The following is a 25,106-nucleotide window of genomic DNA, read 5'->3' on the forward strand; positions in this document are numbered from 1 at the left end:
AAAGGTGCTGGCGGGGTTCTGCGACAAGCCCACGAGCCCACCAAGCACAAGACCCACCCTAAATTCGAATTAACCTAACAAGGCGATGCTCATGGCGGGGAAACGTTGCCCATTTTTCTTCGCTTCGGCTGTCATTCAAAACCGCAAATTTCCTCCCGCCATCCCCTCTCCGGTCAACGCTTTCCACTCTCTCTTCCCCTCGACCATTCGACATCTTCTTGGGCGTCGTATCTCCGTTTTTTTTTCCTTCCGACTGACCAGTATCCTTTCCGAATTTCTTTCAAGATGGCGGAAGAGGTGAGTTGCGTTTGCTCGCTTGCATGTTGCTCGCTTGGGCGACGAAAGAAAATCACCCCGCACCGTCGAGCCCCGCGGTGCCCCCCGAGACAGCGTACATTAGGCACCACATTTGTCATGGCGTTCGGCGGGCTGCCATGATGCGCGCTTTGGCACCATCAAAACCCAATTACGAGGCTGGTGCTAATTGATGGTTTATAGGACCATGCCTTCGACCAGGATGCCGCCGGTGAATCCGGTGCCTCCAAGACCTTCCCCATGCAGTGCTCTGCCCTACGGAAGAACGGTCACGTTGTGATTAAGGGCCGCCCCTGCAAGATTGTCGACATGTCGACCTCAAAGACTGGCAAGCACGGTCACGCTAAGGTCCATCTTGTCGCCATCGACATTTTTACTGGCAAGAAGCTCGAGGATCTCTCCCCCTCGACCCACAACATGGACGTTCCCCACGTCAAACGCAACGAATACCAGCTGGTAAGCACGCATGGAATGAATAAGGTATCTTTTCGAGATGTGGGTGCTGACCCGACGCCAAGGTGAACATCGACGACGGCTTCCTCAACCTGATGGACTCGGACAACAACGCCAAGGATGATGTCAAGGTGCCCGATAACGACTTGGGTAAACAGATTCAGGAGGGTTTCGATGAGGGGAAGGACCTCCGTAGGTTTTGACCCGAGCGGAAGACTAGGAACCGAACAAACTAACACCGTCACGCCAGTTATCACCATCCAGGCCGCCATGGGCGAGGAGGCCGCTATTTCCGTCAAGGAAGGCGCCAAATAAAGGGCTGTACCCTGAATGGGAGGAAAGAGGAGAAGGGACCGGGGGGATGGAGTGACCCGATTCCGCCTCGGCGGTAGCAATATGATATATGTTCTCGCTAAGCTTTCTTTAGCCGACTGAGATATATCGGTTGATGTCTTTGGGCTGTTCTGGGAATTATCGTGTCGTCTGGTTGCCTGGGAGTCTACCACGGCACCCTGTGCCCATCACAAGACGACAGTCTTGTGCCATTGTATGGTATGGAACTAACGTCTTCTTGCTTGGGCGCAGCGCCTTTTCGTGCTGAGACAATCCTGGCGAATCCCAGATGTAGCCTTGTGGCTGCAAGGACATCGCCTGAATAGAATCAAACACACCCTGGCTCACCACCATGCCGATGACCGATGAACCATATGAACCATATGAACCATAGCTATTTTGAGTAAACTTTATATGATTGCCGACTGGGAAAGGATGCTAGAAAAGAGCAAAGAGCCGTGGCGAGCAACGTAAAAAGTGAAATTTTATCACCAACTCCGTAACTAGTTGATACTGCAACCTTTATTTTCGGGCCCAACAACGGCTAAATGCAATAGAGGCGTGTTAACGGCGGACTCTAAGGGCGCATCTAAGTACCTAGGTAGTTTGGTTAAAGGGGGTATCGAAATCGTGGGTGCTGTCGAAATGCTCGAGCGTCATGCATAGCAAATCATTTTCCACCTAACAAACACGCAACTACCTGGTAGGTAGGTACCTTGGTAGTTACGAAACACTGCGGAAGTCAGACTCAGCGATTTTACACGCCATGGCTCCGCGCCGTCATCACCGCTTCCCGCGCGGCGAGACCTGCTCCGAATGCCCCGCCAGACGGTGGTATCTCGAAAATGGACGGCGATACTGCGAGAATGGCCATCAGGTCGAGGTCAGTTCTACCCTCCCCTACACTTCACCACACACACATTCCCACCTCCTTCCCTCTTTCACCCCTCCCCCCAGCCAAGATCACAAACCAACAAGAGAAAGAAAACAAAAAGAAAAAGTACTAAAACGCACCAACCGCCCGGAAACAGGGCTACGTCCAATTCGACATCGACGAGGACGACAACTTTGGCAAGTCGGGCCGCGTCGCCCGCAAGAAGAAGGACGCCCGCCGCGCCGACCGCAAGCACCTCACGGGCAACCCGGCCCGCGAGCTCTTCCTCGAGTGCCTGCAGCTGCTGCTGCGCAAGCAGGTCCTCTGGCTTGTCCGCCGCAAGGGCTTCCACCCGGACCTCGAGGCCGTCGTGCGCGACCTCTGGCACCTGAGGGTGCGGGCGTTTCCTGGGATCCAGCGGGATCGGGATGCGAGGGGTGGGGATGGGGCTGCTTCTACTACTGCTGCTGGGAAGGGGGAGAGTGGGGAGTCGGGGTTGGTGATGTTTAGTTCGCAGGAGGAGGAGATGAAGGGAGGGGGGGATGGGCGGGGCGATGGGGAGGGCGGTGAGGGGTTGGGGTGGACCAGGAAGAGGGAGAACTGGGCCGGTGAGGTTTGGGCGCTTCCTGGGGCGATGGATACGCTCGCCTTGGTGTATCTGGGGTGTGTGTTGCGCCAGGAACCGGTGAGGATCGGGGATGTGTTTCGGTGGGCGAAGAACGGGCAGATACCGTTTCTAAGTGCCGTAAGTATGCTACGTGAGGGCTTGCTTGTTGCGCCGCTACTGACTTTGGTGATAGGTCGACTACGTGCCAAAAGAGTGGCGGGATAGGTTGCCGGGATGGGCCCATCACTCACTTCTAACGAGATATGCCAAGTTCCATGGCGGCGAGCTGCACCGGGCCATCATGAATTTGATGATGGGATACAAGGAGAACCACGGGCTGGAGTTTCCCGCGGTACCAGCGCCGCCTTTGCTATTTCTCTACATCAGGGATTTGGCCCTCCCTCGTGCGTTTTGTCTGTCTCCAGATACTGAAACGCGGAAGCTAATTATGACTACAGCTGAGGTTCATCCTTTTGCGCAAAAGGCTTACCGTCTCCTTGACATGAGTCTCGCCTTTCCAACGAGACGCCCCACGCCCAAACGATATAGACTGCTCGACATGCCAGAGGTTTTATTAGTGGCGTCTCTTGTCGTGGCGACAAAACACCAGTACCCCCTCGATGGCATCGAGCGGTTTCCTCGCGACTCCAGTGACCCACTCTGTCTCCAAATGGACTGGACTATCTGGGAGTCCGAGTTCGCGAAGAAGCCGGAGAAGAAACCTGGGATATTGCAGTACGAGCATATGGATCCACAAGAGGTCTGGTCGATGGACAAGGGCGATATGGATGAGCTGTTGAACTGGTTTCAAGAGACACAAATATTTGAAAAGCCTCCGGCTGGTGAGTCTGATTGATAACACTCGGTGTGTGCCGTAGCTAACTGTCCGCAGACGAAACGGAAGTCGACCGTCTCTTCCCGCTCCAAGACATCCCACCACTGCCTGCCATTCCCGAGTTGTCCCAGGAGGAAATCGAGGAAAGAGTTAAGAGAGTTCTTAGCTCCATGAAGAGCGTTAGCCCGATATCAGATCCCCAAGGTATGGACTCGAGCACCAAACGATTAGGCTCTGGTTACACTTGTTACAAGGATGTCGACGAGCTTAAGGGGACAACCAAACGATTCTACGAGGTGATGGCCGAAGTTGCTGGGTTGCCAGTACGAGACCTGCTTCGGGCAGTTTACAGTCTTGAGCAGATGCTCTTGACCTGGCAGAAGGAGGAGAAGCGCCGCCTCAAGGAGAATGATGGTATGTAGTCCTCGTCGGGCTTGATGCAGGATTGTACTCTACGCCATCTAAGGCGACACGTGCGGAGGATAATTAGATACCCAAATAAATATTATGACAAATAAATCGTGACTTTGAAGTGCAAGCAACTAGGGGCGGGAATCTCATCGTTGGGGTTGTGATCGATGGTGTTGTCAGGGTTCGGGTTACAGTTCGAGCTACAGTGCGCCGTTAGTCAAAGCACAGTGGCCATATTGCTGCCTCGCAATTCCGGCCACAAACCCTAGTCCCCCAGTCGCACGCCGATTCTAACCCCCACCAAAATTTACAGCTTCCTGGAACTTTCCCGTCATCCTCACCAGCAAGTCCACGGAAATCGGTCAAGAGTAAGCCACGCCCACGCCATCGCACAGCGATATTGACAGGATGCTGATATTGTATTTCCACCAACAGTGCAGATCTTCGTGAAGACCCTCACGGGTAAGACCATCACCCTCGAGGTCGAGTCCTCGGACACCATCGACAATGTCAAGTCGAAGATCCAAGACAAGGAGGGCATCCCCCCCGACCAGCAGCGCCTGATCTTCGCCGGCAAGCAGCTCGAGGATGGCCGCACTCTCTCTGACTACAACATTCAGAAGGTCAGTCCATGCGCACGACGAAATTCGATTTGGGAGCCGCGGAAGACGGAACGGAACGGAACTAGGGAAGAAGCGTGTTTTAAGAGGAGGAATCATATCATGGGGGGGAGATGTTGATTCCGCGGCGCCGAAATCGAAATGAGCGTCGAGAGGAGGCGTTTTCACATTAAACTGAGCTGACACCCGGCCACAGGAGTCGACTCTCCACCTCGTCCTCCGCCTCCGCGGTGGTATCATTGAGCCCTCGCTCAAGGCTCTTGCCTCCAAGTTCAACTGCGACAAGATGATCTGCCGCAAGTGCTACGTAAGGAAGCACCCTCGCGCTGCAGCGGTTTCCGGCAGCTAACATGACTCAGGCCCGTCTCCCGCCTCGTGCGACCAACTGCCGCAAGCGCAAGTGCGGCCACACCAACCAGCTCCGCCCCAAGAAGAAGCTCAAATAGACGGTTACTCTTTTCGGTCACGGTCGTCTGGCGTCTTTGGTTTTCTCGGCATTGCATGGTTCTGCAAGGGTTGGCAGGGGGTACACGGCACATTCTGGCTGTACATTCCGGATGACCATAGCTCAAGACTCCTGACCATCTAAATTCATCTGCATGACTGTTCATGAGCGGCTGGTCGCGATGTAAACTGCAACCGAGTGACATGAGATGGTTTCATCCCACATTGACTACGGAAATGATCACGTGATGCTGAGCCCTGCATAACCAGAGGGGTGTCGATATCGCCTGCAGGTCCTCAAGTGGGTCCAACATCCATCCAGACAGACCACGCAACAGCTGTCATAAGCGCAGCGCAGCTTCAGGGTCGAGACACCTTGACGACTTGCTCGATACCTCGACCACAACCCATGTCGCTTTAACCCACACCCAATCACTCGCCGCGCGCGTATTAGAAAGACGAACACAAGATGTCAAGATCAGGCTACGACGCCGTCGTCGACGTCGACGATGAAGTCAGTCCCCCCCATTCTGGATCCCCCAGCGCCCCTCCACAACCATCCCCCAGATCACAGCAACTAACCCCGCCATAAACAACAGGGCGACCTCGGCCACACCGACCTGCAAGAAGACCTCGAATTCCACAACTCCAACTTCTCCGAGTCCAGCCCAGCCCTCGGCACCGGCTCGGCGCGCGGCGGTGGCGGCGGCGGGCACAAGTCGCCGTCGCTGCCGCTGCCCGCGACGGCCAACACGTCGTCGTCGTCCTCCTCCCAGCCCGGCGGCAAGCGCTTCCTGTGGACCATGTCCTTCTACGCGCAGTTCTTCGACGTCGACACCTCGTCCGTGCTGCACCGCTGCTGGGCGGCGCTGTACCCGCGCGCCAACTTCCTGGACGTGTTGGACGGGAACCCGGACCTGTACGGGCCGTTCTGGATCGCGACGACCGTGGTGTTGATTCTGTTCCTGGGCGGGACGATCAGCGATTACTCGGCGAGGGAGGGCAGGGGCGAGTTTGCGTATGACTTTGGGTTGTTGAGTGGTGAGTGTTGGCCCGGTCAGTTGTTATGGAATGATCGCTAATGAATGCGATGTGATGTTCAGGTGCTGCCGGGTTGATATACGGCTACACGTTCGTCATCCCCGTCATCCTGTACCTCGCGCTGCGGTACTTTGGGTCCGAGAGCGCCAACCTGCTCGAGTGCTGGGCGCTATACGGGTACTCGAACCTGACCTGGATTCCCGTGGCGCTGATCAGCTGGTCACCAATTGCGATCCTGAACTGGGTGTTTGTCGGCGTCGGGTTCGGCGTGTCGGTGGCATTCCTGCTCCGGAACTTGTACCCCGTGCTGAGCGCGACCGACCGCCAGACCAGCAAGGTGCTGCTGATTCTGGTCGTAGCGCTGCACTTCGGGCTGGCAATTGCTATCAAGGTGCTGTTCTTTGCGCATGGTAGCCCGGCGCTGAAAGACGGTGGTGACGGTGGTGAGAAGACGGATCCGGCGCCGGAGAGGATGTTTTAGATTGAGGTGGTTGGAGGGGGGGACGAGGGGGTGGGTTTATGTACGTTTGGTGTGGTAGCATGCGATTGCCTTTGGCAGGTATCAGGCGTTCAGGGCAGGCATTCTTCAATGCAATGTACAATCAACCCTTGCACGTATCCTACAGCATATGCTCCTTTTCACTTTTCAAACCCCCCATCATCCCGATACCCATATGTACGTACGTACCACCTACCAAGCTCCCTCCCATCCATCCATACCCTACCCACCCACCCCTTCAAAGCGAGCCTTTCACCGCTCCACCTCCCCGCCCTTCCCAAACCAATCCAGCCAACTCCCGGGATACTCGCCGACCTTCTCCCAGCCGGCGTCGCGCGCCAGGCCCGCCGCGGCCCGGCTGCGCACGCCGGCCTGGCAGTAGAAGACGACCTCGGCGTCGCGCGCGGGCCGCGGGTGCCCGAACCGGTCCTCGAACTCCTCCTCCGTGATGTGGAAGCTGTCCGCCGCCGTCGACACGGGCACGTTGATCGCGCCGGGGATCCGGCCGGTGTTTTGGAGTTCGTGCGGTTCGCGGACGTCTGTTGTATGGGGGGGTTAGTGGGGTTGGTTGGAAGCGGGGTTGGGGAACTGAATTGGGTGGGGGGGGGGGGGACGGTACCGATTATGGTGATGGAGGGGTGAGGGGCGGTGGTGAGTTTCTGGAGCTGTGTCGGGGAGTTTGGGTTAGCTGAGTGCCTGGCTACCTAGTTGCTTGCTGGGTCTTTGGATGGAGGGAAGTTTGTCGATGGATAGGTGGACATACAGCTTCAAAGTCCCAGATCTTGGATGGCGGAGCGCCGGAGTCGGTGGAGTAAGGCCTTGTAATCGCTGACTTGGTGCTCGACCTGTTGCAAAATGCCGGTGGCGACGGTCGCTGGACGGAAAGTTGCTGGGACGGGGTGTAGCTGTGATAGCTGTGATATTGCCGCGACGCAAGATGCGCCGGAGCTCGGAGCTGCGCTGGCGTCGCGGTCCTTGCTGAAGGGACGGCGGCCCTCGCGAGGCTTACAACTGTGCGTCTGGATGCCATGATTGTCTGCTGCCGGATCGGTATTTGTGGACGCCGATATTAGCGGAGGTGGCGGAAGGCAGATGGGGTTCATAAAGCTCGGCTAAGCTGCCCGAGAACCGAGCAAGCTGCAAGCTGACGGAGCCGGGAGTCGGAGGTTGCCCCACAGGAATGCCCGCCGGGACCTGCATGCGCCCGGCTTACCTATCAGTGGCCTTGTATTCAACAGTCGACGTCACCGCAAACACTTCCAATATTACCGTATATGTATGTCCAATCATCGGGGGGTGCTGACTGCGTCCAGTAAGACGCCACCGCAGGCGAGACGGAAGCCCACGACCTGCACAACAATCCTTCTCATCTCACCTATCCCAACATCTTCCCTTCTCTCTCATCTCAGCAAGCTTTCTCATCATCGTTTCATTACGGACCATACGGGTCTAGGTATGTACAGACTAAAGATTACAATGGTAATAGGTCGTTGGCCGACCGTGGCCATTCCCAAACCCCCCAACCCCCCTTAGCTGGTGGACCATAACACATCCAAGCCAGCCGTATATCATTACCCTTCATTGATGCCATGGTAGACGGTAGACCGTCGGGACCTCGTGTGGCCCCATCAATGACTGGCTCCCTCCCAATTAATTAACGTCTATACCACAATGCAACGCCGCGCGAGCGCATGCTCTTCTAAACCACTCCCATCCCATCCTAACCTCTACCACTTCCTGTTCTCGAACGTCAAGGGGCAGTCGTCCTACTTCCGTCAGCAAACCGAACATGACTCAAGAATTCGTCTGAGGTACTCACCATAGGGAAGATGGTCGCAAACACCTTGATCTCCTCAGACTTGGGCGTCGCGTGGTGCTTCCAGTCGAGCAGGAGCGACGCCTTTCCGATCATGAGGACAAGGTTGAGCTGGGCGTACTGCTGCCCGAGGCAGTAGTGGGGCCCGGTGCCGAAGACGAGGTAGTTCTTCATACCCTTGACCTCGGCGTCACCGGTGAAGTACCGCTCGGGGTCGAACTCGTCGGGCCTCTCATAGACCTCGGGGTCGCGCAGGGCCATGTACGTGGTGGGGATAACCATGGAGCCTAAAAGTCATGTTAGCATCGGTGGCTTTTCCGCATATATTAGGGGGTAGGGGTTGCTCACCCTTGGGAGCGGTGTAGGTCTCGCTAATGGGGAACGCCTTCTTGACGACGTAGGGAACCATGAGGACGGGCGGGCGGTAGCGCAGCAGCTCACGAACGACGGCGCGGGTGTAGGTCATGGACTCAAGCTGATCCATGTCGACAGCGGCGTTGATGTCCCCGTTGCGGGCCTTCAGGTTCTCCTCGCGCACGCGATCAAGCACATCCGGGCGCTGAGCCATGATCTGGAAAAGCCAGGTGGCGGCGCTGCTCGTGGCGTCCTGGGAGGCAAAGAGGAAGGTGAAGACGGTCTGGGAGATCTCATAATCGGTGAAGTCGCGGAGAATGTGCGTCGGCTTCTCGACACCCTCGGTGTCGCCCTTCGCCTGCGCGTCACGCCACCTCTGAGACTGGATCATCTGGATAATCCAGGCATCCATGATGCAGTTGGGCTCGCCACCGGCAGCCATGCGGGCCTTGCTCTTCGCAGCGCACCTGGCGAACTCGGCCAGCACCATGTCGGCCGCCTTCTTTCCGTACCACGTCTTGGTGTAGGGGAGAATGATGGGGAAGTTGACGAGCTCGAGGGCGGCCGTGATGAGGTAGTAGTCGTCGGCGATCTTCTTGACGGCCTCGTCCGAGATGTAGTGGCCGACGAAGGTGCGGCAGGAGACAGCCGTGATGACCTCGCGGAAGTGCGTCATGAAGGGAACGGGCTCACCGCCGGCCTCCTTGGTGGTGGCGACGAACTCCTTGAAGTACCGGTTGTACACCTCCTCTTGACCGGGGAGGTAGATCTCGAGAGCGCGGCGAGTGAAGAGGCCGTTAAGACCCTTGCGGAACTCAACGTGCGCCTTGCCGTCGAGGAACACCCAGTTGTCGGCGCCGAGCAGCTTGTGGGCGACGTCGACGACGCAGGGCTTGACGAAAGCGGGCGAGTTGAAGACTTTCCGGGCCATGTCACGGGTGGACGCGATAACGACGAACCTAGCCGGACGTGTTAGTACCAATGGTGCGATTATTCGATCTCGGATAGGTCGGCCTACTTGTGGAAGACGGAGACGCAGCTGAGGGGACCGCTGAGCCACTTCCCGTAGTACTCCTCGAACTTGGGGTTCACGGACTGGAGGAAAGGCCCAATGAAGGGCATCTTCCATGATGGGCCGGCGATCGACCCCTTATTCAAGATGTAACGGACTAAGGAGTATTGGTGTCAGCTGAGGTGGTCAAACCCGGGCGGGTTGGGTCAGGCGCAAACATACACTGGTCGTAGACGACGAGAGTCGCGAGGATTGTCGCGAGAATGGTCCACGTGCTGGCGTTGGAGACATAGTCGATGACATATTCGAGCTGGGGAGCCACGCTGGCGGCGCCAAACTTGATGGTCGCCAAAGGCGAGGTTGTCGCGTTGGCGGCCATTGCGCGTGCCGTCGCCGTCACCGTCGCTATCGTTGTCGCTGCGGGTAAAGTGTGACAGTTACCAGAGCTTCAGGGAACGAGCGCAGTTGGTGAACTTTGAAGGTAAAACTGAGGGATTGGAAATGCGCAAGCGGCAACTGGGTGTGGAGGAAGAAAAGGGAAAACGACGGACTGCAGAGTTCACCCGGGGACCCGCGAGGGAAAAGTGAAGATGTCGACCGCGCGCGGGACAAGACACTGCTTCGTAGGGATTGGAGAGATTTGAAGCTTTGAACCCCTGTTCAGGTACTGCAAGATGTGGAGCCCCAAATCTTCCCTGCAGAAATTCGATGAGATGGGATGTCTCCGTAATGGTGTACAGTATACAGCCGAGTCTATTAACAATGCTTTGCCACATCCCAACACTCGCTATTACAATGCCAGAAAAACAAATCTTGAAAGCAGTAATATAACTACATTGCTTTTAGGCCCCTCTTATTAGTACTATACTACTATCCCCGCAGTGATTCCATCAGCATCATGGGCTCAAACTCACTGATCTGGTAGGCTTTCCGGTACTATCGCGAAAGGATCCCCGCTCGCCCTCAAAGTCCGGAGCGGGGCTTTCATCAATTGACCACTCACACGCAACACAATCCGAAAACGAGTCCCAAGGTCCGGTATTCAAGCAGAGCCAGCAAGAGCACCGCGTATTCTTTTCCCTCTTACTGTAACCTGCCAGTTCGCAAGGAAGCTTTTCCGGCAAATAAATTACCTTTGCCATTCTTCTTTTCCCTCTCTCTCCCTTCCCATCGACATCTGAGCAGTGGATGAAGGATCTGGAAAATGGTTCGTTCCGTCACTTCGATCATCGCGAGTTAGCGCCAACTTGGCAGGGCTTCTCAGGGGCAACCATGTCCTCCGCCGACCCAACTGGGAAAAGCGGAAGGTTTGATTCTGCCAGCGCTGCCAGGATCAAAAAGTTTTGGGGCGAGTGGCTTTTGAACGACGCGCTTTGCAGTGGTCTGAGCAGGCAATCTCGTTTGGTACACAGGAGTTCGACGTCGTCGTTCTCTGTCACCCAACCAACAACATCTCCAGGCCCATGGAGTTGCACGGCCTTTGTTATACGTTGGCCGAATACTGCCCCCCCACTGCGTATTGTCCCCCTGAGTTACCCAAGAGACATTCGCTCCAGGATGTAGTCTCGCCCGCCCTCGGGACTCTCAGCCGAGTCGACGACAACAACGCTCGCCCTCTCCCCTTCTCCTGGCCGGCACGGGTTCTCGATGAACCTCCGAAACAGAGCACGGGGGTCTTCACCTCCTTGAGCTTGAGAGATAGAAACATCCACCGGCGGCCGGGCGACGCCTGTCCGCTGGCTTCTCAGCGGGATCCTCTTGCGCAGCCTCTCATCTAGCAGGTCCATATCATCGACTCGACATTCGATGTACCAATACTCGAACCCGTAGAGCTCGGCCAGCTTGGATCCCTGAGCCAGTGTCTCATGGTAATTGCAAACACTGTCGACGATGACATTGAGTCCTTGCCTCATCATGGACCCAGCAAGCGCCCAGCCAAGGTTATACGCCAATCTCGCAGCCTGGTTGAACGAAACGTCGTCGGCAAGGAGCGTTGATTTGACGATGTCGTGATCGATTACCACCGCCCCAAGAGGTTGTCGCAGTAGGTTTGCCATGGTGCTCTTGCCAGAGCCTGGCGCGCCCGACATTTGGATGAAGAACTTCCTCTGGCCTTCAGGTGGAGTTGCTTGTAGATTTCCATGTTGGTTGTCCATTGTGAATCACATTTCAGAGTGGACTGTATGAATTCAAAGTTGATGCGAAAGCACAGGCTCAACCGGAACGGTGATCTCGACCCACCTGCGAACTGGAAGCTGGGGGATCCTGATGTGTGCGGAGACTAGGCGGAATAAGGACTAGCGCGCTTTCTCGAACAGTGGGGGCCAGTTGCCCATCCAGCATTCGTCTGATTGTCCGAAAAACCGAGGAAAAAGAGCAAGCAAGTGACAACAAATCAAGCGAATCACATCCAAACTCGGGAGCAACTCCAGTCGTTTCCCATGTTCCCCTGAGACAGAAGCGCCCGATTTGTTGAAATTCTCGTCCTGAAACCCGGGCCCAGGTCTGAGCCGAGTCCCATGGTTAAGACCGATGTCATGAGAACCGAGTGTGCCGTGTGTGCCATCAATGTGTGTGTGTGTGTGTGTGAAAGAGGGAGAGCGAGAGAGAGAGGCAGAGCCCCTTCTAGCCGTCTGAGTTTTCTTCCCCGCATCCCCCTCTTAAGAGTTTCCTTCGTCACGCACGTCACCCACCGAGCCAAATTAAAACCGTGAAATGCAGGCCACGAGCCGCTGCGTCAGCATCTCCGTCTCGGGTGGCTCAAACAGCCAATGGGACGCCGATATCACGGGAGCTTTCCTGGCGACGGTGACCACAAGGGACCGGTGACTCAGACGCACCGGCCACGCACTCAGGCATCAAGTCGACGCCGTCCGTTTTGGTAGAGCTCCGCGAAGAGTGCCCGTTTGAACAAATTCATCTCGCGATCCTGAAAAACCAGGATGGTCAGCAATGATGGCGTCGCTCCGATGACGAGTCACATCTCCAATGCAGCCCTCGAGTCACCGCCGGGTTCCCATACATTCGCCCTTCATTGAAGCCAAAACTGTCGGGGCAGAGCAGAGCAAGAACGTCTAAGAGGTGAGCCTACGAATCAGCATTTCGGCGTTGCAAGAAATCTGTGTTACTACAGAGCTTTGTGTGCCACTCGAGATCTGTAAGGTACTCAAGGGCATGTCCAAACGCAGCAGGTGCCCCGTCGCCGACACCCTGCCAAGTCCCGGTTCCCTTTCTCACACTTACACAGGATACGCGCGGCTCAATCGTCAAGGCGTATTGCCCAGGTGTGCAAAGGTCCAAACTAACCTAGGGTGGACCACTTGACGTAGGTTGTGTCATCTTCTGGCGTAAACGCTATTCTTCTGCTCGTCACCGTTACATGTTCTAGAATGGAGGTTCGAGGTTGCGCATGAAACCTCATGGGTTTCTCCTCAGTGGTCCGTGACTCACACGGCAATCCGAGTTTCCCCCCTTGGCGCGGACACGCACTCATACGCAGCCTCGCACGCCGAGGATGGCGCGTTGGTTGGCGTTGCACACCAATTCGAAAATGGACGATGAGCGTGGATGTCAAGGCTGGGGCTGTGAGACAGGAAGCCTCACCACAAATGAGACAAGCCATGTATATAAACCATGAGACGGTCTGCCTCAGGTCTCTCGTCCTCATCACGACGAGACAACCAGACAATCAAGGCACTCAAGACCAACTCACAATTAAAACGATTCACACCACCAATTGACCATTCACACAACAACTTTGCCTCAACCCAATTCCACCCCTGACAACAGCATCACCATAAACAACAACACCAACCCCTCAACCAAAATGTCATCCCACAGCAGTATGTCCACCCCCCTTCTCAACCCCAACTCCAACCACACACCACCACTAACCCCCACCCAAGCCTCCACCACCACCAACACCACCACCACCTCCCAACAGCACGACGCCTCCGACACCGCCTCGGTCGCAACAACCTCCTCCCTCTCCAGCCGCATCACCCTCCTCAAAGACAAGCTCCGCCCCACCACCACCACCACCACCACAGCCGACAAGGCGCGGCAGGAGCGCCAGGCCAAAGACGACCTGCTGAGGAACCAGATCCGCATGAACGTCTAAATATCTCCCGGATCTCTCCCCGAGAGAGAGAAAGGAGATGTAGGCACTGCCTAGCCTAGCGGGATAGCTATGGCGGGCTGCGGCTGACAGTGAGAAAAGGGGCTGCGCCGCGCTGCTGCTTGCTCTCTCTAGGGAGTAGGTAGCGCGCGAGGGCCGAGGGCTTTTTTCGACAGCATGGCCTTGCTATGGGGTGCCGGCCCCGCTGGGGGGAGGGCCGCGCCGGGAGGAAATAATGGGGGTTTGGCTGGGTGGGTGGCCAGACCCGGGCAGCCGGGAAAGGGGCAGTGTGATAGTTATAGCAGGTTGGCCTTTTGGGAAAGGGGCTAGGGGAGATGGGGAGAGGAATTTGAATGTAGCAGAGGGGTATCGTACTCTGAGAAAGGGTATTATTGTCTATTGGCAGTTATTCATAATTTAGATGACATCTTCTCGTGCTTTCCTTTGATTAGAAGGTATCGTCCAAGATATCCTGGTTCATCTTGACCACCGTCGGGCTGTACTCGGACGGGTCCTCAAGATCCTCGCCCGCCGTTAGCAGGATGTTGTCCACGATGCGCTTGCTCGCCTCGCGGGCTAGTTCAGGTCAGTACTCCTATGTTCACAACATCGTTAAGGTTGCAGATACATACCCGGTGTCTGCAATAACTTCGACGGTGGCATCGCAAACTGTATCGTCTTGGGCGGGCTCATCCCGCCAAACCCGTCGCTGTCGCTGTCCCACGTAATCTCGTCATCGTACTTTGACGAAGCAGCCCCCTGCTTCCCAGCAGTGGCAAACACATCCTTAGTCTTGCGCCCGGTAGCCGGCGTCTGAACGCTCACGCCGGGGGTCCTCGGCCCTGTGGCCGCTGGCGCTGCCGCCTTCCCCTTCCCCTTCGCCTTGTAGGCTGCGCGCGCTGGCGACATGAACGCCGCGCTGCGGAGCTGCGGCACCGCCATCTCTGGGCTCGACGTTGGTGAGTCCTCCCAGATAGGCCGCCCCTGCTGGTGTGCGTCTTTGCCCTTCCCGGCGGGTGTGGTCGCGAGTTTGTCTACTTTCCACTTGATCGGCGAGACGCCCGTGCCGCCACCGCCCTTGTGCGGTGTAGCCGCGATGCGGTAGTTTTTATCGAGCATGCGATGCAGCAATGGGTCTTTGCTACTATTGCTGTTGCCCCTGCCGCCGCGAATGTCAAAGTCGTCGTCCTCTTCGTCGTAGTGCGGGAGCGAGAACTTGGCGGGAAGCCGCGCGGTATGCTGCTGGAACAGCAGCTCCGTATCCTCTTCTTCCTCTCCCCCCGGAGGCGGTTCGGCCGGTGTTGTGCTACCGCCGCCACCCCGGCCCCCGCCACCCTGGTTGTCGTATTCGCGCTTGACGGTTTCGTAGGGGGAGAGGGCAAATTGCGGGCGGGCGGAGAGGGTCTTGGTTGCGGGCGGGCGTGGGGTACTACCCGTCAAGTCGTCGTCGTCGTCGCCACCGAGGGTTGACTCCTCCTGATGGGTGTCATCGCCGTGGTACATAGCGGACGACTGGTCCGTGGCGATAGAGACATCGTGATCACCGGCGCTGCGGCGGCTTGGTGTGTAGTCGGCGGTCTGATTGTGGATCGTACTTTCGTCGCCAGTTAATGCGCTATTCTCATCGGCCGCGGCCAGATCTTCGTATCCCGATAGCGAAACATTGGCGGAGGCTTCGAAGAATTGTTTCCAAAACTGCGACAGGTAAGAGTCAGCGACAGTTGCTTAGTTGCCAGGCCCACGTGTCTGTAAAGAAAGGAAACGGCACAACCAACCTTTGTAGCCTCCCATACTGAGCGCGAATGCTCGCCATACTGCTCGACGAGGGGCAGAATACTTGTCGTAACAATGCGGTGCGCCTTGCTGAAGTTGTGGTCAATCTCTGGGGGGCGTCAGTGGTTCGGCCCAGACAAGCAACTTGTGCTGTTCGAACCTTGTAAAGTAAGGGTAATGGACTGCTCGAGCTTTTCAAGCTCCTCGGTGAGTGTGAGATTCCTCGGCGCTGAGGGCCCAGGTCGAGACATGTTGGGCGGCCGTGGCGTTTACAATTTTACAGATTGTCAACAATGTAATGTGGTGCCAGGGGAAGATCCATCAGTTTAGGCGCGTGTGTCATGGGCGGCCAGCGCGATTGCGGGGTCGTTTTGGTGGGGTGCTGCGGGCAGCTCGAGGTAAGTTGTTTTCGAAACACCGCTCCAGACAGGTGCAACAAGGAATGAGCGGTACATGTAATCGAAAACATTACGCTTTTTTCTAACTGAGTATCCATAAACCAACCTCGGGGTCGCCTCTCCTGGTGGTGGCGTTCATCGTCCGCGCCGACCTCTACCACGACCCCTTCCTCTACCCGCACCACGTCCTCTTGCTCCTCCCCGTCCACCCTTCGTAGATACCGGTGTACCCGTCTCCTCCTCCTCTTCCTCTTCTTCTGATTCCTCCTCTTCAGCGCTCTCCGCCTCGGACGAAGACTCTTCCTTGACTTTACGCGCTCTGCTGGATGTCCGCTTCGCAGTCCTCCCTCCTCTCCCCGGCTTTCTCGTCGGGCTCGCCGCCGGTGTTTCGTTCTCAGTGTCCTCGACAGTACTACTACGGGCTCTCGAGCTCGATTCGGCGGCAGCGCCCCGTTTCCGCTTCTTGGGATCGCCGGCTGGCGCATCCGGGTCCCACTGCGCCGGGCTGGTTGGCGCTTCGCTCGGGTCCGCACGCACCCTCTCTAGTATCAATTCACCGTACTCATAAAATGGAAGGCTGAAGTCGTTGTACCGCCTCGGTTGGCCTTCCTCGTCCGGCGGATCCATGTTATTTTCCCGCTCGTCGATGGCCTCGAGGTTGTAGAACTCGCCCAGCTTAGCCCATATGCCGGGAACCCGTGTGTGTGGCCACGTGTCGGGGTCAAAGCCGTGGTTTCTCAGGTGCTCGCTGATAGCCAGTATTCGGAAGTGCTTGTGCATGCCTGAATAGAGAGGGATGGTTAGTGGGTGAAGGAGGAACAAGCGGCGGCGCTATCTACCCGCTGGTTTCCACCTGATGACGCCTTTGAATAGCGATGCAATCTGGTCGTCTGTCCATGGGTCGGTAACTGGTTTTGGAGGTTGGGGTGCCGCCGGGGCTGTTGGTGTCTGCGCCGGCGTGTCGACATCCATGGCATCATCGTCTCGCGCTGGCGTCGCGCCCTGGGTGCTCGCCCGCCCACCCTTCTTCTTGGGCGGCATGTTGACGCACAATTTGCAGGTTGAATTGACTCGACCTCTTGAATAATTACTGTGCAAAATGTTGGGGCGAAATAATGCAAGATTATGAAGCTATGTTGTTCAAGTTGAAGCTGAATGGCAACTTTCAATTGCTGCAGCGAAGCTTCAGGTAGCTGAGCGCCCCGAAATGCAAGCACCTTGGTGGTTTCTCGGCAGGCACCATGCACATGCATGCGCGACTTGCTCGGCCCGAGGGTTGGGGTTAACTATGGGAGGTATTGGCCCCCATTTACGCGGACACTGCGAATTGATGGGTCCCCACAACGCGTCGAGCTCCTGCCCATTCATTCATTCACCTGCAGCGGGAGTTACAACACACTCACTTAAACCAAACACCAATTCAAGGTTGTGGGTTCCGAATCCGGCAATACGAGATGTAAATAGAATCCTACCCGAAACACTCGAAACCCCAAAACATGGCAGATGAGGATGATCCGTCCAACCTCTTCTCTGTCCCCGATCTCTGGCGACCTTCGACCTGGCTTGACGATGCCCTCGCCAAAACCGCCAGTATCGACAACATCGACAAACACAACACTCTTTTCACTCTCAATGTGCTAAAAGAAGCCTTCCCAAGGTCATCCCCGAGCCTCACTGAAACTGGTGAAGTCCATGTTCTACACGGGAACCAGGATGACGACGACGTCTTCTTCAAGCTTCCCTCTCTTTTGAAGGAGTTAGCCGACGAAGAACCTAAGTCACAAACTAAGCCTAACCAGTTCAGTGTTGGGCATCCCGAGTTTGAGCCTGAGCCTCCAACCGCCTCTTCAGACGATGAGGATTTCTGGCTGTCTCACGACATCGACCCCGCCAAACCATCCCTGTTCAGGACCTGGGAGAGTTTCGACGATTTAGAGCAAGAGCAGGGCTTGCCATTATTTATCTCTGAAGCGGGGCCTGCTGCGTTCGATGCTTTATTGGCATCCAACGAAGAGGCCGGTGACATCCCCGATGTGTTGGATGCCGCAGTCTACTGCGCATGCTTGTTGAACCTCGCCCTGGGGAGGAGTTCGGTCTTGTTCTCATGGGAATCGGAGAGGAACTCGTTTATCAAAACTAGCCCTCGCCTCACCATCTCTGGGCTGTCGTTGGACACGGTCAAGGACGTTGACAAGCTCTGTATCGAGTGCGGAAACTCGGCCAGGCATCTCCAGGCCTTCGCTGAGGGGGCATATTTTGCCGCCTCCACTCCCACCAGGGTTGCTCTCGCCGGTGTCGCTGACCGGCTTGTGACGGCGGTCCGCTCCGAGCTCAAAAACAACAGCCACGGTGTGAGGTCAATCCTCCAGCTACAATCTGTCGTCCAGCCGGCTCGGTCGATCCTCGTCTACTTCAAGGGGCTCGTCAGAAAGCTGGCCCAACAAACGTCCGACGAAGGAATGCTGTCATGTCTCTTCCAGGAGGCGCAGGCTTCTGAGTACCGAGATAGCCTCGTAGAAGATGCTACGCGGGAAGTACTACGTGTCTTATCCAAGCCATGGATCGAGTTTGTTGAACAGTGGGTTGGTCTAAAGGCCGAAGAGGGGATTGCCATGGCCAAGACGGGGGCCGACAAGGGCTTTGTCAAAGTCGCAGACAAGATGTGGATCGATGATCAAGGCTTTGAACTAGAAGAAGCCGACTATTTCCTCGACGAGGATAGAGTGCCGACCTTTGTCCCGGCGGATATGGCCCAGTCGATTTTTGAAACTGGCAGGAACCTCCGGTTTCTACGCGACCATCACCCGGAGCATCCGCTCTCGAGACCGGACGTGGTTTCTCGAGCAATGCCGCCGAAGTTGAAATGGGAATTCAACTGGGACGCTGTATCGAAGCTGGAGGAGAGAGTCAACGAGTACCGAAACGCAGTAGCTCGAGCTATCAAGGGGACACCGTCGAGGGCGCCTCAAATCACATCCTCCGGCGTCAAGAAGCGGAAGTACGACGTTGCAGAGCTCGAGTATTTTGGAAAAGACGAAGTCCAGGTGCGAGAAAATATTCTTGCTTCGATACGCCAGCTTGATCAGTCCCTCGGAAATCCCGAGCCGCAGGATGAGCTTACTCGACTTATTCGCGATCGGCTGTATCGAACACCAGAGACATCACTCAACCACAGCAGCCTTTCCCCCCACTGGACACTGGTACCCCTTTTGTCCTTCGGTCCAATCATTGAGGCCCAGTCGGTTCTCATAAACCAGGAATGTATGAAGTTCCTCTTTAGCGCACACCACCTGCGCGTCCACATCGACCTCCTCAAACAATACTTCCTTCTCGGCAATGGTCTCCTTGTCAGCCGCCTCACCCATGCCCTCTTCGACCCTGACCTCTCCACCGCCGAACGCCGCACCGGCGTCGCCCTCGGCAGCAGCAGCACGATGGGTCTCCGTCTCGGAAGCCGTCAAACCTGGCCGCCAGCGAGCTCCGAACTCCGCCTCGCCCTCATGGGCGTTCTGTCCGACTGCTACCAATCCCCCACCTCTTCTCCTGGTGCCGATACCAACACCAACAACCCCAGTGCAACCCTCCCAGGCGACCTCAGCTTCTCCGTCCGCGACCTCTCCCCGCAAGAAATAGACCGTTGCATGGATCCGCACGGCCTCGAAGCCCTCGATTTCTTGAGGCTGTCCTACAAACCACCCACTGCCCTACGCCCCGTCATCTCCCCGGCCATCCTCCTAAAATACGACCGCATCTTCAAATTGCTACTCCGTGTGCTAAGGATGCTGTACGTCGCGAACCAACTCTCCTGCCGCCGCTACCGCAAGAGCAACAACGGCAACCGTGCAATCCCCGGGGAAGAAGAAAACCAACAAGCCGAAGAAAGCAACGCATCCCGCCGCTTCCGCATCGAAGCCACGCGCTTCGTCCACCACATCGCCGCCTACTTCTTCGACGTCGGCATCCTGGAGCCGTGGGCGCGTTTCGAGGCGTGGCTAGACGTAGTCCAAGCCGAAACCGAGGCCGAGGCCGAGTCATGCAGCCCCAGCTCCTACACAAGCACCAAACTAGCCCCGAACGAAGGCGGGAACTCTGGAGACAACGCGAACAAGGCAAACAAAAACGACAAGAAAAAGAAAGCGACCCCAGGCGGCGGCGGCGGCGGCGGCGGCACCGCCGCCGGCCCGGACGTGCTGCGCGCGCGGCAGGAGCGCGTGCTGGACGAGATGATGGGCGTGCTGTTCCTGCGCAAGCGGCAGGCGCCCGTCATGGGCCTGCTGGAGGAGACCTTTGGCGTCGTGTTGCGGTTTGCGCGGCTGAGCGCGGCCGGCGGTGGGGGCGAGGGGGGCGAGGGGGCGGAGGGGGCGGAGACGGCGCGGGAGCTGTATCGGTTGTTTAGGAAGAAGGTTGAGGTGTTTGTGACTGTTTGTAGGGGGCTCGGTGAGAAGATGGCTGTTTCTGGTCGTGCTGGTGCTGGTGCGGGCGCGGGGAGGGATGGGGGTTGTGTTGAGCAGTTGTTGTTGAGGTTGGATATGGCGGGGTTTTATGGGAGGGAGGTTGTTAGGTAGTTAGTTGATGATGGTGTCGTGGTGACGGTGACGGTGATGCTTCGTGGAAGGAGCTCGAGTCTAGATACCCGGTGAAAAAGATATTACTCAGACTACCTATCCGTCGTGTTATATATGCTTGAACACTGCACGAGTTAACACTTGGAGCTTCATGGAAGTAACACGCTACGTCGTGGTTTAGAGGACAGGCCTTGGTCTTATCCGCCGTATTATTGTCAGGGTAGTTAGTAAATCTAACTTAGTTATGGCAATGGGTGAGAGGTTTATTCTTTTTTCGGAATAAACTCGATGAGCTGATAAGACATATACTTGTGTATTTAGGGTTATGGGAGTGCTTAGTATGTATCAAATTATCTACATTTAAGCTGGGTAGCTGCAAGAGACCTGTGAATGTATGCGTACGTAATTCCGAGAGATTATATTTCGAGATACAATATCATACCCCCCTGTTTAACGCTCTGGACTATCACTACTCTGAGATTTATTATCCCTTGGAAGCTTCTCAGCAACTCAATGATCATGCAAATGGAACTTTGACGTGAATATCATCTACCACGAAAAGAATTGCCAAACACGAGAGTTTTGATACTTATAAGAATGTGAGGCACTGAATTTAATGCCAACAATAATACCGCATTTCTTCAGTCATCGGTTTGCACACACAGCACCTCATCGTGTTGATTCCGACACGGATTCTAACCCAACTCTCAGACAAGACTCGTGAACTCGCGCTCACCGACACAAGGTGTGGTGGTGTTCACGACTGGTACGGAAAGTAAACCATAACGCGTCACTGATAGGGAAACTTGCACGAATAAAGGCGGTATATCGTTCATCGTTTGTGCCTAGGGCGGATGGAACGTTTTACTTTCTCAGGCTTGCTCATGTCTTTGGTCGCGCCGTTTGTCCACCAGCGTGCTCCCCCGTCGCCGAGAGGGAGCTCCCCGATTCGAGGCATTGTTTGTTTCATTAAGATATGGTCAAGATAAAAAGCAGAGTCTACATCAAGGTCCTCGCGTTGTTGTCCGGCCGAAGAACTCGGTCTGCTCTGTTCATAACCAGCCCTTCTCGTTTTCCCAGCGCGTAAACGCGGCATTGCAAACCAACTTGATGTGATGTCTTCACGGACGCGGTTGACCACGCTACAGAAATACAAAGTCTCACTCGGAAATGGTGAAACCGAAGTTTCGCCTTTGCGCTCGAGGCAACCAAGCGCCAGGGAGGCGAGTTCTGGGCGCAAAAACCGGCCGACGCCGGTCGTTTAGCAAATCCCTACTCGCCGGGAAAAACGCGGTTGCCTCTTCCTCCTGCAATCTGACAGGCGAATGGTGCGAACCTCTCGTTGTTTTGTTGTCCGTGGTTGATTCTCCGAAAAAAGGCGGGCAGCGATGGACCCAGGGATCGTCCCTGAACCTTGGCTAGGGGAGACAGCAATTCCAGGTACCAGTCTTTCAAATGTATGACCAAGAAAACAGGGGATAACGTTGTCGACCGCAATCCCTGAATCGGGGACTCGGACATGTGTTTGGCAACTACCGGTGATCACGAGGTTCGAGTCGATAGCTTCTCGACCGACGGTGAGGCGGTGAGTGCTTTGGCTCGCTCGCCCGTCTCCGAAATGGGCTCCGGCTTTTCTCAGACCTTACTCGCGCGGGTGTCGGCTTCTCACATCATTTGTAAGTGGTTCGGTTTCGGACCTGGCATGGAGCTGCTCTCGCTCGCTCGGCACATTGGACCGTTAAGGAACAAAGATATACGGTGAAACGGCCCGATGGGTGTTACAACTCCGAGGACGCGTGTCGAGTTGAGGACGGAGGCTGCCGAACTTGCGCCATCCGCGCTTCGATTATTAACATTTTTTCCTTCTCTCTTTTCTTTCGGTTGTCGTTGGAAAATCGATTGTTTGCCGAGCACAACCGTTATTTCCACTGCCCGATACCCGGCATTAGAGCGGGTCGACGGTACATTTTCCTTGCTGCATCCGGGAACAAGAACGGGGTGCGTGGGATGGGTGGATGGCATCGGGTCTGGACACTGTGCGTCGACCACTGGTCCGGATCTCGCGTTACACAATCAATGATGAAAAAATGTCCCAAATAGGGAATGTCATTGGCTGGGGGTGGGGGTCACGGAAGATCCCTGGTAGCTTGCCTCCTTGCCACGTTACGGCAGACCGCCTTCAATCATTCTGATATGAGAAGGGGCGGGCCAAGAGCCCCTTCTCCTGAGGTGGTAATGGATAAGTCACGCGGTTGTCAGTCTTCTTTTTATTAGGTACACAGCAACTACCAAATGTGCGTGCATCTCCTAATGGAAATCAGCAGGGCTTGGTGTGAATCATGGAAGTTACCGGAGAATGCTCCGGGTTCAGGGTTTGGTCTGCCTCGATTGCGGATGTCGGGATGAACGAAAGGCAAAATTAGCCACACTAACTACTTCGTAACATCAAGTAATTCATCCAAGGTCGAAGCTCTTGAGGAACGAGGCGACGAGCAAAAAAGTCTTGCTTCTTGGTTGTCATTCTGACGCGATGAGGCAACCTCCTGCAGATCGAAGGAAAAGCAGACTGCATGTTCAACCAATGAATGAAGGCGCTGATCGGGCAACGGAGCAGACTTTTCTTTTATCAGCGCTGCAGGCAAGAAACCATACTCGCTGAGTGACGATGTTATTCAGTCGAGTCTCCGGACCGGCAACCCCCGCCAACACGTTGAGGTTGCGCTTTGTTTTCGGCGAAATTCTCGAATCTTTTGCTGTCCCTGGACCCATTCGCAGCGTGCGAGAGCAGGGATCGGTCCTCTTCCGTTAGGCTCCGCCAAGCCGAGGTTGGTGGTTCAAGGTGGGATTTGGCGTTTGCCTGAGCCGGTGCAGTGAGATCCCAGCGGCGATCGCGAGCCATGGCCAATATTTTGGTGCGGCTTGCCCTTATTGGAAGTGCCGCCGCTCTCTGACGTTGAGACTCGGTTTCCAATCGATCCTGAGCCGTGGTTAATTCGGTGGCCGGATGAAGGGAGGCAGGAAGGGAGATGGCTTGCGAGGGAAGCCCTAGGTTCCGTCTCTGTATCAAAATGGCCGTCGGAGACACGACTCAGATTTGATTGCCGGATCTCGGTCCACAATTGCCGTGAGGTCCTGCCGAGATCCTTGCCTTGCGTCGTGGACCCCCAACTTTCACGGGTGATGAGCAGGGCATCGTTTCAAAGACCCCGTGATAATGCCAAGGAATGGGGCAGCTCGCTTCCCAGGTGGTCTGGAGGATGGGTCCGCTCATCCGGAGATGGGCACTGACGTGATCTGGAATTGTTGTGCGGCATGTCACTGCCCGCACTGAAGAAGCGGGGTGCCCAAGAGAGCCCGATGCTGGCATTGAGGGCACCTTGGCAGTCGGGCGAAGTTCGGCCTGCAGGTGATGCAGCCATCGCGCCGCGTTGCCGTCCATCGAAGGCGATGCAGGCAGGACTTGGACCAGTCTGCACAGTTTGCGCAGATGTCCCAACTCGTCACCGACTCACACCTTGGAATCCTCTCTTGTCGCGGCAGTCGCGCTGATCTTCCATCCTTGACGCGGCACAGCCTAAGGCAGCTGGATAATGTGTACGGGGCAGCGACTTGTCTCAAGTCTGGGGTCACGTCTTTTTTTAAGCTCGAACCCCCGAGCCGGTTCTGCCGCTGGTTCGCGCAATCGCGAACGCCACATCTGGTTCGGTGGAGTAGGCGGGTTTTGCCCGGTTTTAGCTGACCCGGCCCAATCCTTCCACAGATTCAGCCAAAACTCCGGGTCACCAAAACACAACGAGACCGTTGGTGTTGGGGTTTTTTTTTTTTTTTTACCCCTCGACGCGATCCGATCCACCGAGGCCAAGCGGATGTTTGTTCTGCCAGCGAGCTTGGCGGGTGCGGGATGAGCCCTGCAGCACCAATCCGAAGGCTGGCTCGGTTGGGACGGACCAGGGCGAGGTGGAGGTACCTTGCCGCTCTTCCCCTTCCCCCCCTTCGCCCCTTCCCCTCCTCTCTGCCGACATCTCTCCGAGCAGTCCAACGAGAGGCAGCAGCTGATGGGTGCCGGTCGCCGCTTGTCGCACTTCGAAATGGCAGGTGCCCTGCATGCCGTAGTCCGGAAGTTCCTAGCAACGTGGCATGTCCATCGCTGTCGGCGCAATGTGCCCTTGTTTGAGGGGATGCGGCCGGGAAAGGCCCGATGTTCCTTGGCGGGCTCTCGAATTCTCGATGCTGAGTTTTGTGCCGGAAGCGTTGGGAAGGCTGGTTAGTGCCGTGGCCGACCCGGGCTGGGGGCAGACGACTTGATATTGACATTCTTCGTTTGGTGGAGCTCTTCGGCTTCCAGAAAACGCCCCTCATTATTTCAATATTTTAGACGTCGCACAGAACCCGCAGGAGTGGGTTCATGATACGGACCCTCCCAGAGCCTCAGTTCTTGGATCGCCCACCTCTCCACCAGACCCTTGAAAGGGGACCACTTTCATCCGACGCCATGCGACGCGGCTGCCGTTCCACGCCGCCATGCGCGCGCGCGGCTGACGCGCAGCAGGACGCTCTTGAGAGATCCAAGATGCAGCCCAGATGCCGCTGTGCCTGATTTTGTCATGTGGGTATTCAGACAAGGCAACCTTCGCCGAGG

General features: G+C 56.2%; 9 protein-coding genes across 9 annotated transcripts; 5 read left to right on the forward strand and 4 right to left on the reverse strand.

Annotated features, from left to right (window-relative positions):
• Nucleotides 1–41: 41 nt before the first annotated feature.
• B0H64DRAFT_406208 (translation initiation factor eIF-5A, promotes formation of the first peptide bond) lies at nt 42–1,560 on the forward strand. The gene is made up of 4 exons (XM_062804493.1): nt 42–297; nt 499–771; nt 834–960; nt 1,019–1,560. Exons 1-4 carry the CDS (start codon nt 286–288, stop codon nt 1,081–1,083), a joined length of 477 nt encoding a protein of 158 aa, XP_062655808.1. The 5' UTR covers nt 42–285; the 3' UTR covers nt 1,084–1,560.
• A 36-nt stretch (nt 1,561–1,596) lies between these two features.
• B0H64DRAFT_477461 (putative ribosomal protein) lies at nt 1,597–5,056 on the forward strand. Its single transcript, XM_062808204.1, has 8 exons — nt 1,597–1,984; nt 2,133–2,720; nt 2,776–2,986; nt 3,041–3,424; nt 3,475–3,831; nt 4,264–4,451; nt 4,645–4,755; nt 4,808–5,056. Exons 1-8 carry the CDS (start codon nt 1,868–1,870, stop codon nt 4,892–4,894), a joined length of 2,043 nt encoding a protein of 680 aa, XP_062655809.1. The 5' UTR covers nt 1,597–1,867; the 3' UTR covers nt 4,895–5,056.
• A 78-nt stretch (nt 5,057–5,134) lies between these two features.
• On the forward strand, nt 5,135–6,454 carry B0H64DRAFT_477462 (uncharacterized protein). The gene is made up of 3 exons (XM_062808205.1): nt 5,135–5,406; nt 5,492–5,933; nt 5,996–6,454. Exons 1-3 carry the CDS (start codon nt 5,362–5,364, stop codon nt 6,412–6,414), a joined length of 906 nt encoding a protein of 301 aa, XP_062655810.1. The 5' UTR covers nt 5,135–5,361; the 3' UTR covers nt 6,415–6,454.
• Nucleotides 6,455–6,677: 223 nt separating this feature from the next.
• B0H64DRAFT_406218 (Rhodanese-like domain-containing protein) lies at nt 6,678–7,717 on the reverse strand. Its single transcript, XM_062804494.1, has 3 exons — nt 7,196–7,717; nt 7,052–7,097; nt 6,678–6,971 (listed from the first exon to the last, which is right to left on the reverse strand). Exons 1-3 carry the CDS (start codon nt 7,460–7,462, stop codon nt 6,685–6,687), a joined length of 600 nt encoding a protein of 199 aa, XP_062655811.1. The 5' UTR covers nt 7,463–7,717; the 3' UTR covers nt 6,678–6,684.
• Nucleotides 7,718–7,724: 7 nt separating this feature from the next.
• B0H64DRAFT_406223 (cytochrome P450) lies at nt 7,725–10,482 on the reverse strand. The gene is made up of 5 exons (XM_062804495.1): nt 9,837–10,482; nt 9,621–9,771; nt 8,597–9,561; nt 8,252–8,535; nt 7,725–8,198 (listed from the first exon to the last, which is right to left on the reverse strand). The coding sequence occupies exons 1-5, from the start codon at nt 9,991–9,993 to the stop codon at nt 8,160–8,162; spliced, it is 1,596 nt and encodes a 531-aa protein (XP_062655812.1). The 5' UTR covers nt 9,994–10,482; the 3' UTR covers nt 7,725–8,159.
• A 420-nt stretch (nt 10,483–10,902) lies between these two features.
• On the reverse strand, nt 10,903–11,925 carry B0H64DRAFT_226156 (uncharacterized protein). The gene is made up of 3 exons (XM_062799648.1): nt 11,856–11,925; nt 11,145–11,793; nt 10,903–11,046 (listed from the first exon to the last, which is right to left on the reverse strand). The coding sequence occupies exon 2, from the start codon at nt 11,768–11,770 to the stop codon at nt 11,147–11,149; it is 624 nt and encodes a 207-aa protein (XP_062655813.1). The 5' UTR covers nt 11,771–11,793; nt 11,856–11,925; the 3' UTR covers nt 10,903–11,046; nt 11,145–11,146.
• A 1,515-nt stretch (nt 11,926–13,440) lies between these two features.
• B0H64DRAFT_445244 (uncharacterized protein) lies at nt 13,441–13,734 on the forward strand (the record flags this gene model as incomplete). Its single annotated transcript, XM_062806837.1, has 2 exons — nt 13,441–13,456; nt 13,520–13,734. 2 exons carry the CDS (start codon nt 13,441–13,443, stop codon nt 13,732–13,734), a joined length of 231 nt encoding a protein of 76 aa, XP_062655814.1.
• A 370-nt stretch (nt 13,735–14,104) lies between these two features.
• B0H64DRAFT_347037 (chromatin modification-related protein EAF7-domain-containing protein) lies at nt 14,105–17,085 on the reverse strand. Its single transcript, XM_062801355.1, has 6 exons — nt 16,742–17,085; nt 16,067–16,684; nt 15,923–15,988; nt 15,507–15,613; nt 14,364–15,426; nt 14,105–14,307 (listed from the first exon to the last, which is right to left on the reverse strand). Exons 1-6 carry the CDS (start codon nt 16,941–16,943, stop codon nt 14,180–14,182), a joined length of 2,184 nt encoding a protein of 727 aa, XP_062655815.1. The 5' UTR covers nt 16,944–17,085; the 3' UTR covers nt 14,105–14,179.
• A 111-nt stretch (nt 17,086–17,196) lies between these two features.
• B0H64DRAFT_435086 (Spc98 family-domain-containing protein) lies at nt 17,197–21,009 on the forward strand (the record flags this gene model as incomplete). Its single annotated transcript, XM_062806120.1, has 3 exons — nt 17,197–20,339; nt 20,789–20,805; nt 20,947–21,009. The coding sequence occupies exons 1-3, from the start codon at nt 17,399–17,401 to the stop codon at nt 21,007–21,009; spliced, it is 3,021 nt and encodes a 1,006-aa protein (XP_062655816.1). The 5' UTR covers nt 17,197–17,398.
• Nucleotides 21,010–25,106: the final 4,097 nt, after the last annotated feature.

This window comes from Chaetomium fimeti (assembly GCF_033439085.1).
Source record: "Chaetomium fimeti strain CBS 168.71 chromosome Unknown B0H64scaffold_7, whole genome shotgun sequence".
Taxonomy (NCBI): domain Eukaryota; kingdom Fungi; phylum Ascomycota; class Sordariomycetes; order Sordariales; family Chaetomiaceae; genus Chaetomium; species Chaetomium fimeti.

Excerpts from the sequence above, each read along its gene's own strand:
- B0H64DRAFT_477462 (XM_062808205.1), top strand. The coding sequence starts at position 5,362 with ATGTCAAGATCAGGCTACGACGCCGTCGTCGACGTCGACGATGAA. Across the intron at positions 5,407-5,491 it reads TCGTCGACGTCGACGATGAA|GGCGACCTCGGCCACACCGA; the intron begins GTCAGTCCCCCC and ends CATAAACAACAG. Across the intron at positions 5,934-5,995 it reads TGACTTTGGGTTGTTGAGTG|GTGCTGCCGGGTTGATATAC; the intron begins GTGAGTGTTGGC and ends TGTGATGTTCAG.
- B0H64DRAFT_406223 (XM_062804495.1), bottom strand. The coding sequence starts at position 9,993 with ATGGCCGCCAACGCGACAACCTCGCCTTTGGCGACCATCAAGTTTGGC. Across the intron at positions 9,772-9,836 it reads TCTCGTCGTCTACGACCAGT|TCCGTTACATCTTGAATAAG; the intron begins GTATGTTTGCGC and ends AATACTCCTTAG. Across the intron at positions 8,199-8,251 it reads TTGCGACCATCTTCCCTATG|GACGACTGCCCCTTGACGTT; the intron begins GTGAGTACCTCA and ends TGACGGAAGTAG.
- B0H64DRAFT_406218 (XM_062804494.1), bottom strand. The coding sequence starts at position 7,462 with ATGGCATCCAGACGCACAGTTGTAAGCCTCGCGAGGGCCGCCGTCCCT. Across the intron at positions 7,098-7,195 it reads AGATCTGGGACTTTGAAGCT|CTCCAGAAACTCACCACCGC; the intron begins GTATGTCCACCT and ends TCCCCGACACAG. Across the intron at positions 6,972-7,051 it reads CCCCTCCATCACCATAATCG|ACGTCCGCGAACCGCACGAA; the intron begins GTACCGTCCCCC and ends CCCATACAACAG.
- B0H64DRAFT_347037 (XM_062801355.1), bottom strand. The coding sequence starts at position 16,943 with ATGCCGCCCAAGAAGAAGGGTGGGCGGGCGAGCACCCAGGGCGCGACG. Across the intron at positions 15,989-16,066 it reads TGGTGCGGGTAGAGGAAGGG|TTAGAAAAAAGCGTAATGTT; the intron begins GTCGTGGTAGAG and ends ATGGATACTCAG. Across the intron at positions 14,308-14,363 it reads GAAGTTATTGCAGACACCGG|CCCGCGAGGCGAGCAAGCGC; the intron begins GTATGTATCTGC and ends GACCTGAACTAG.
- B0H64DRAFT_226156 (XM_062799648.1), bottom strand. The coding sequence starts at position 11,770 with ATGGACAACCAACATGGAAATCTACAAGCAACTCCACCTGAAGGCCAG.
- B0H64DRAFT_477461 (XM_062808204.1), top strand. The coding sequence starts at position 1,868 with ATGGCTCCGCGCCGTCATCACCGCTTCCCGCGCGGCGAGACCTGCTCC. Across the intron at positions 2,987-3,040 it reads CAGGGATTTGGCCCTCCCTC|CTGAGGTTCATCCTTTTGCG; the intron begins GTGCGTTTTGTC and ends TTATGACTACAG. Across the intron at positions 4,452-4,644 it reads CTGACTACAACATTCAGAAG|GAGTCGACTCTCCACCTCGT; the intron begins GTCAGTCCATGC and ends ACCCGGCCACAG.
- B0H64DRAFT_406208 (XM_062804493.1), top strand. Across the intron at positions 772-833 it reads AACGCAACGAATACCAGCTG|GTGAACATCGACGACGGCTT; the intron begins GTAAGCACGCAT and ends CCCGACGCCAAG. Across the intron at positions 961-1,018 it reads CGATGAGGGGAAGGACCTCC|TTATCACCATCCAGGCCGCC; the intron begins GTAGGTTTTGAC and ends CCGTCACGCCAG.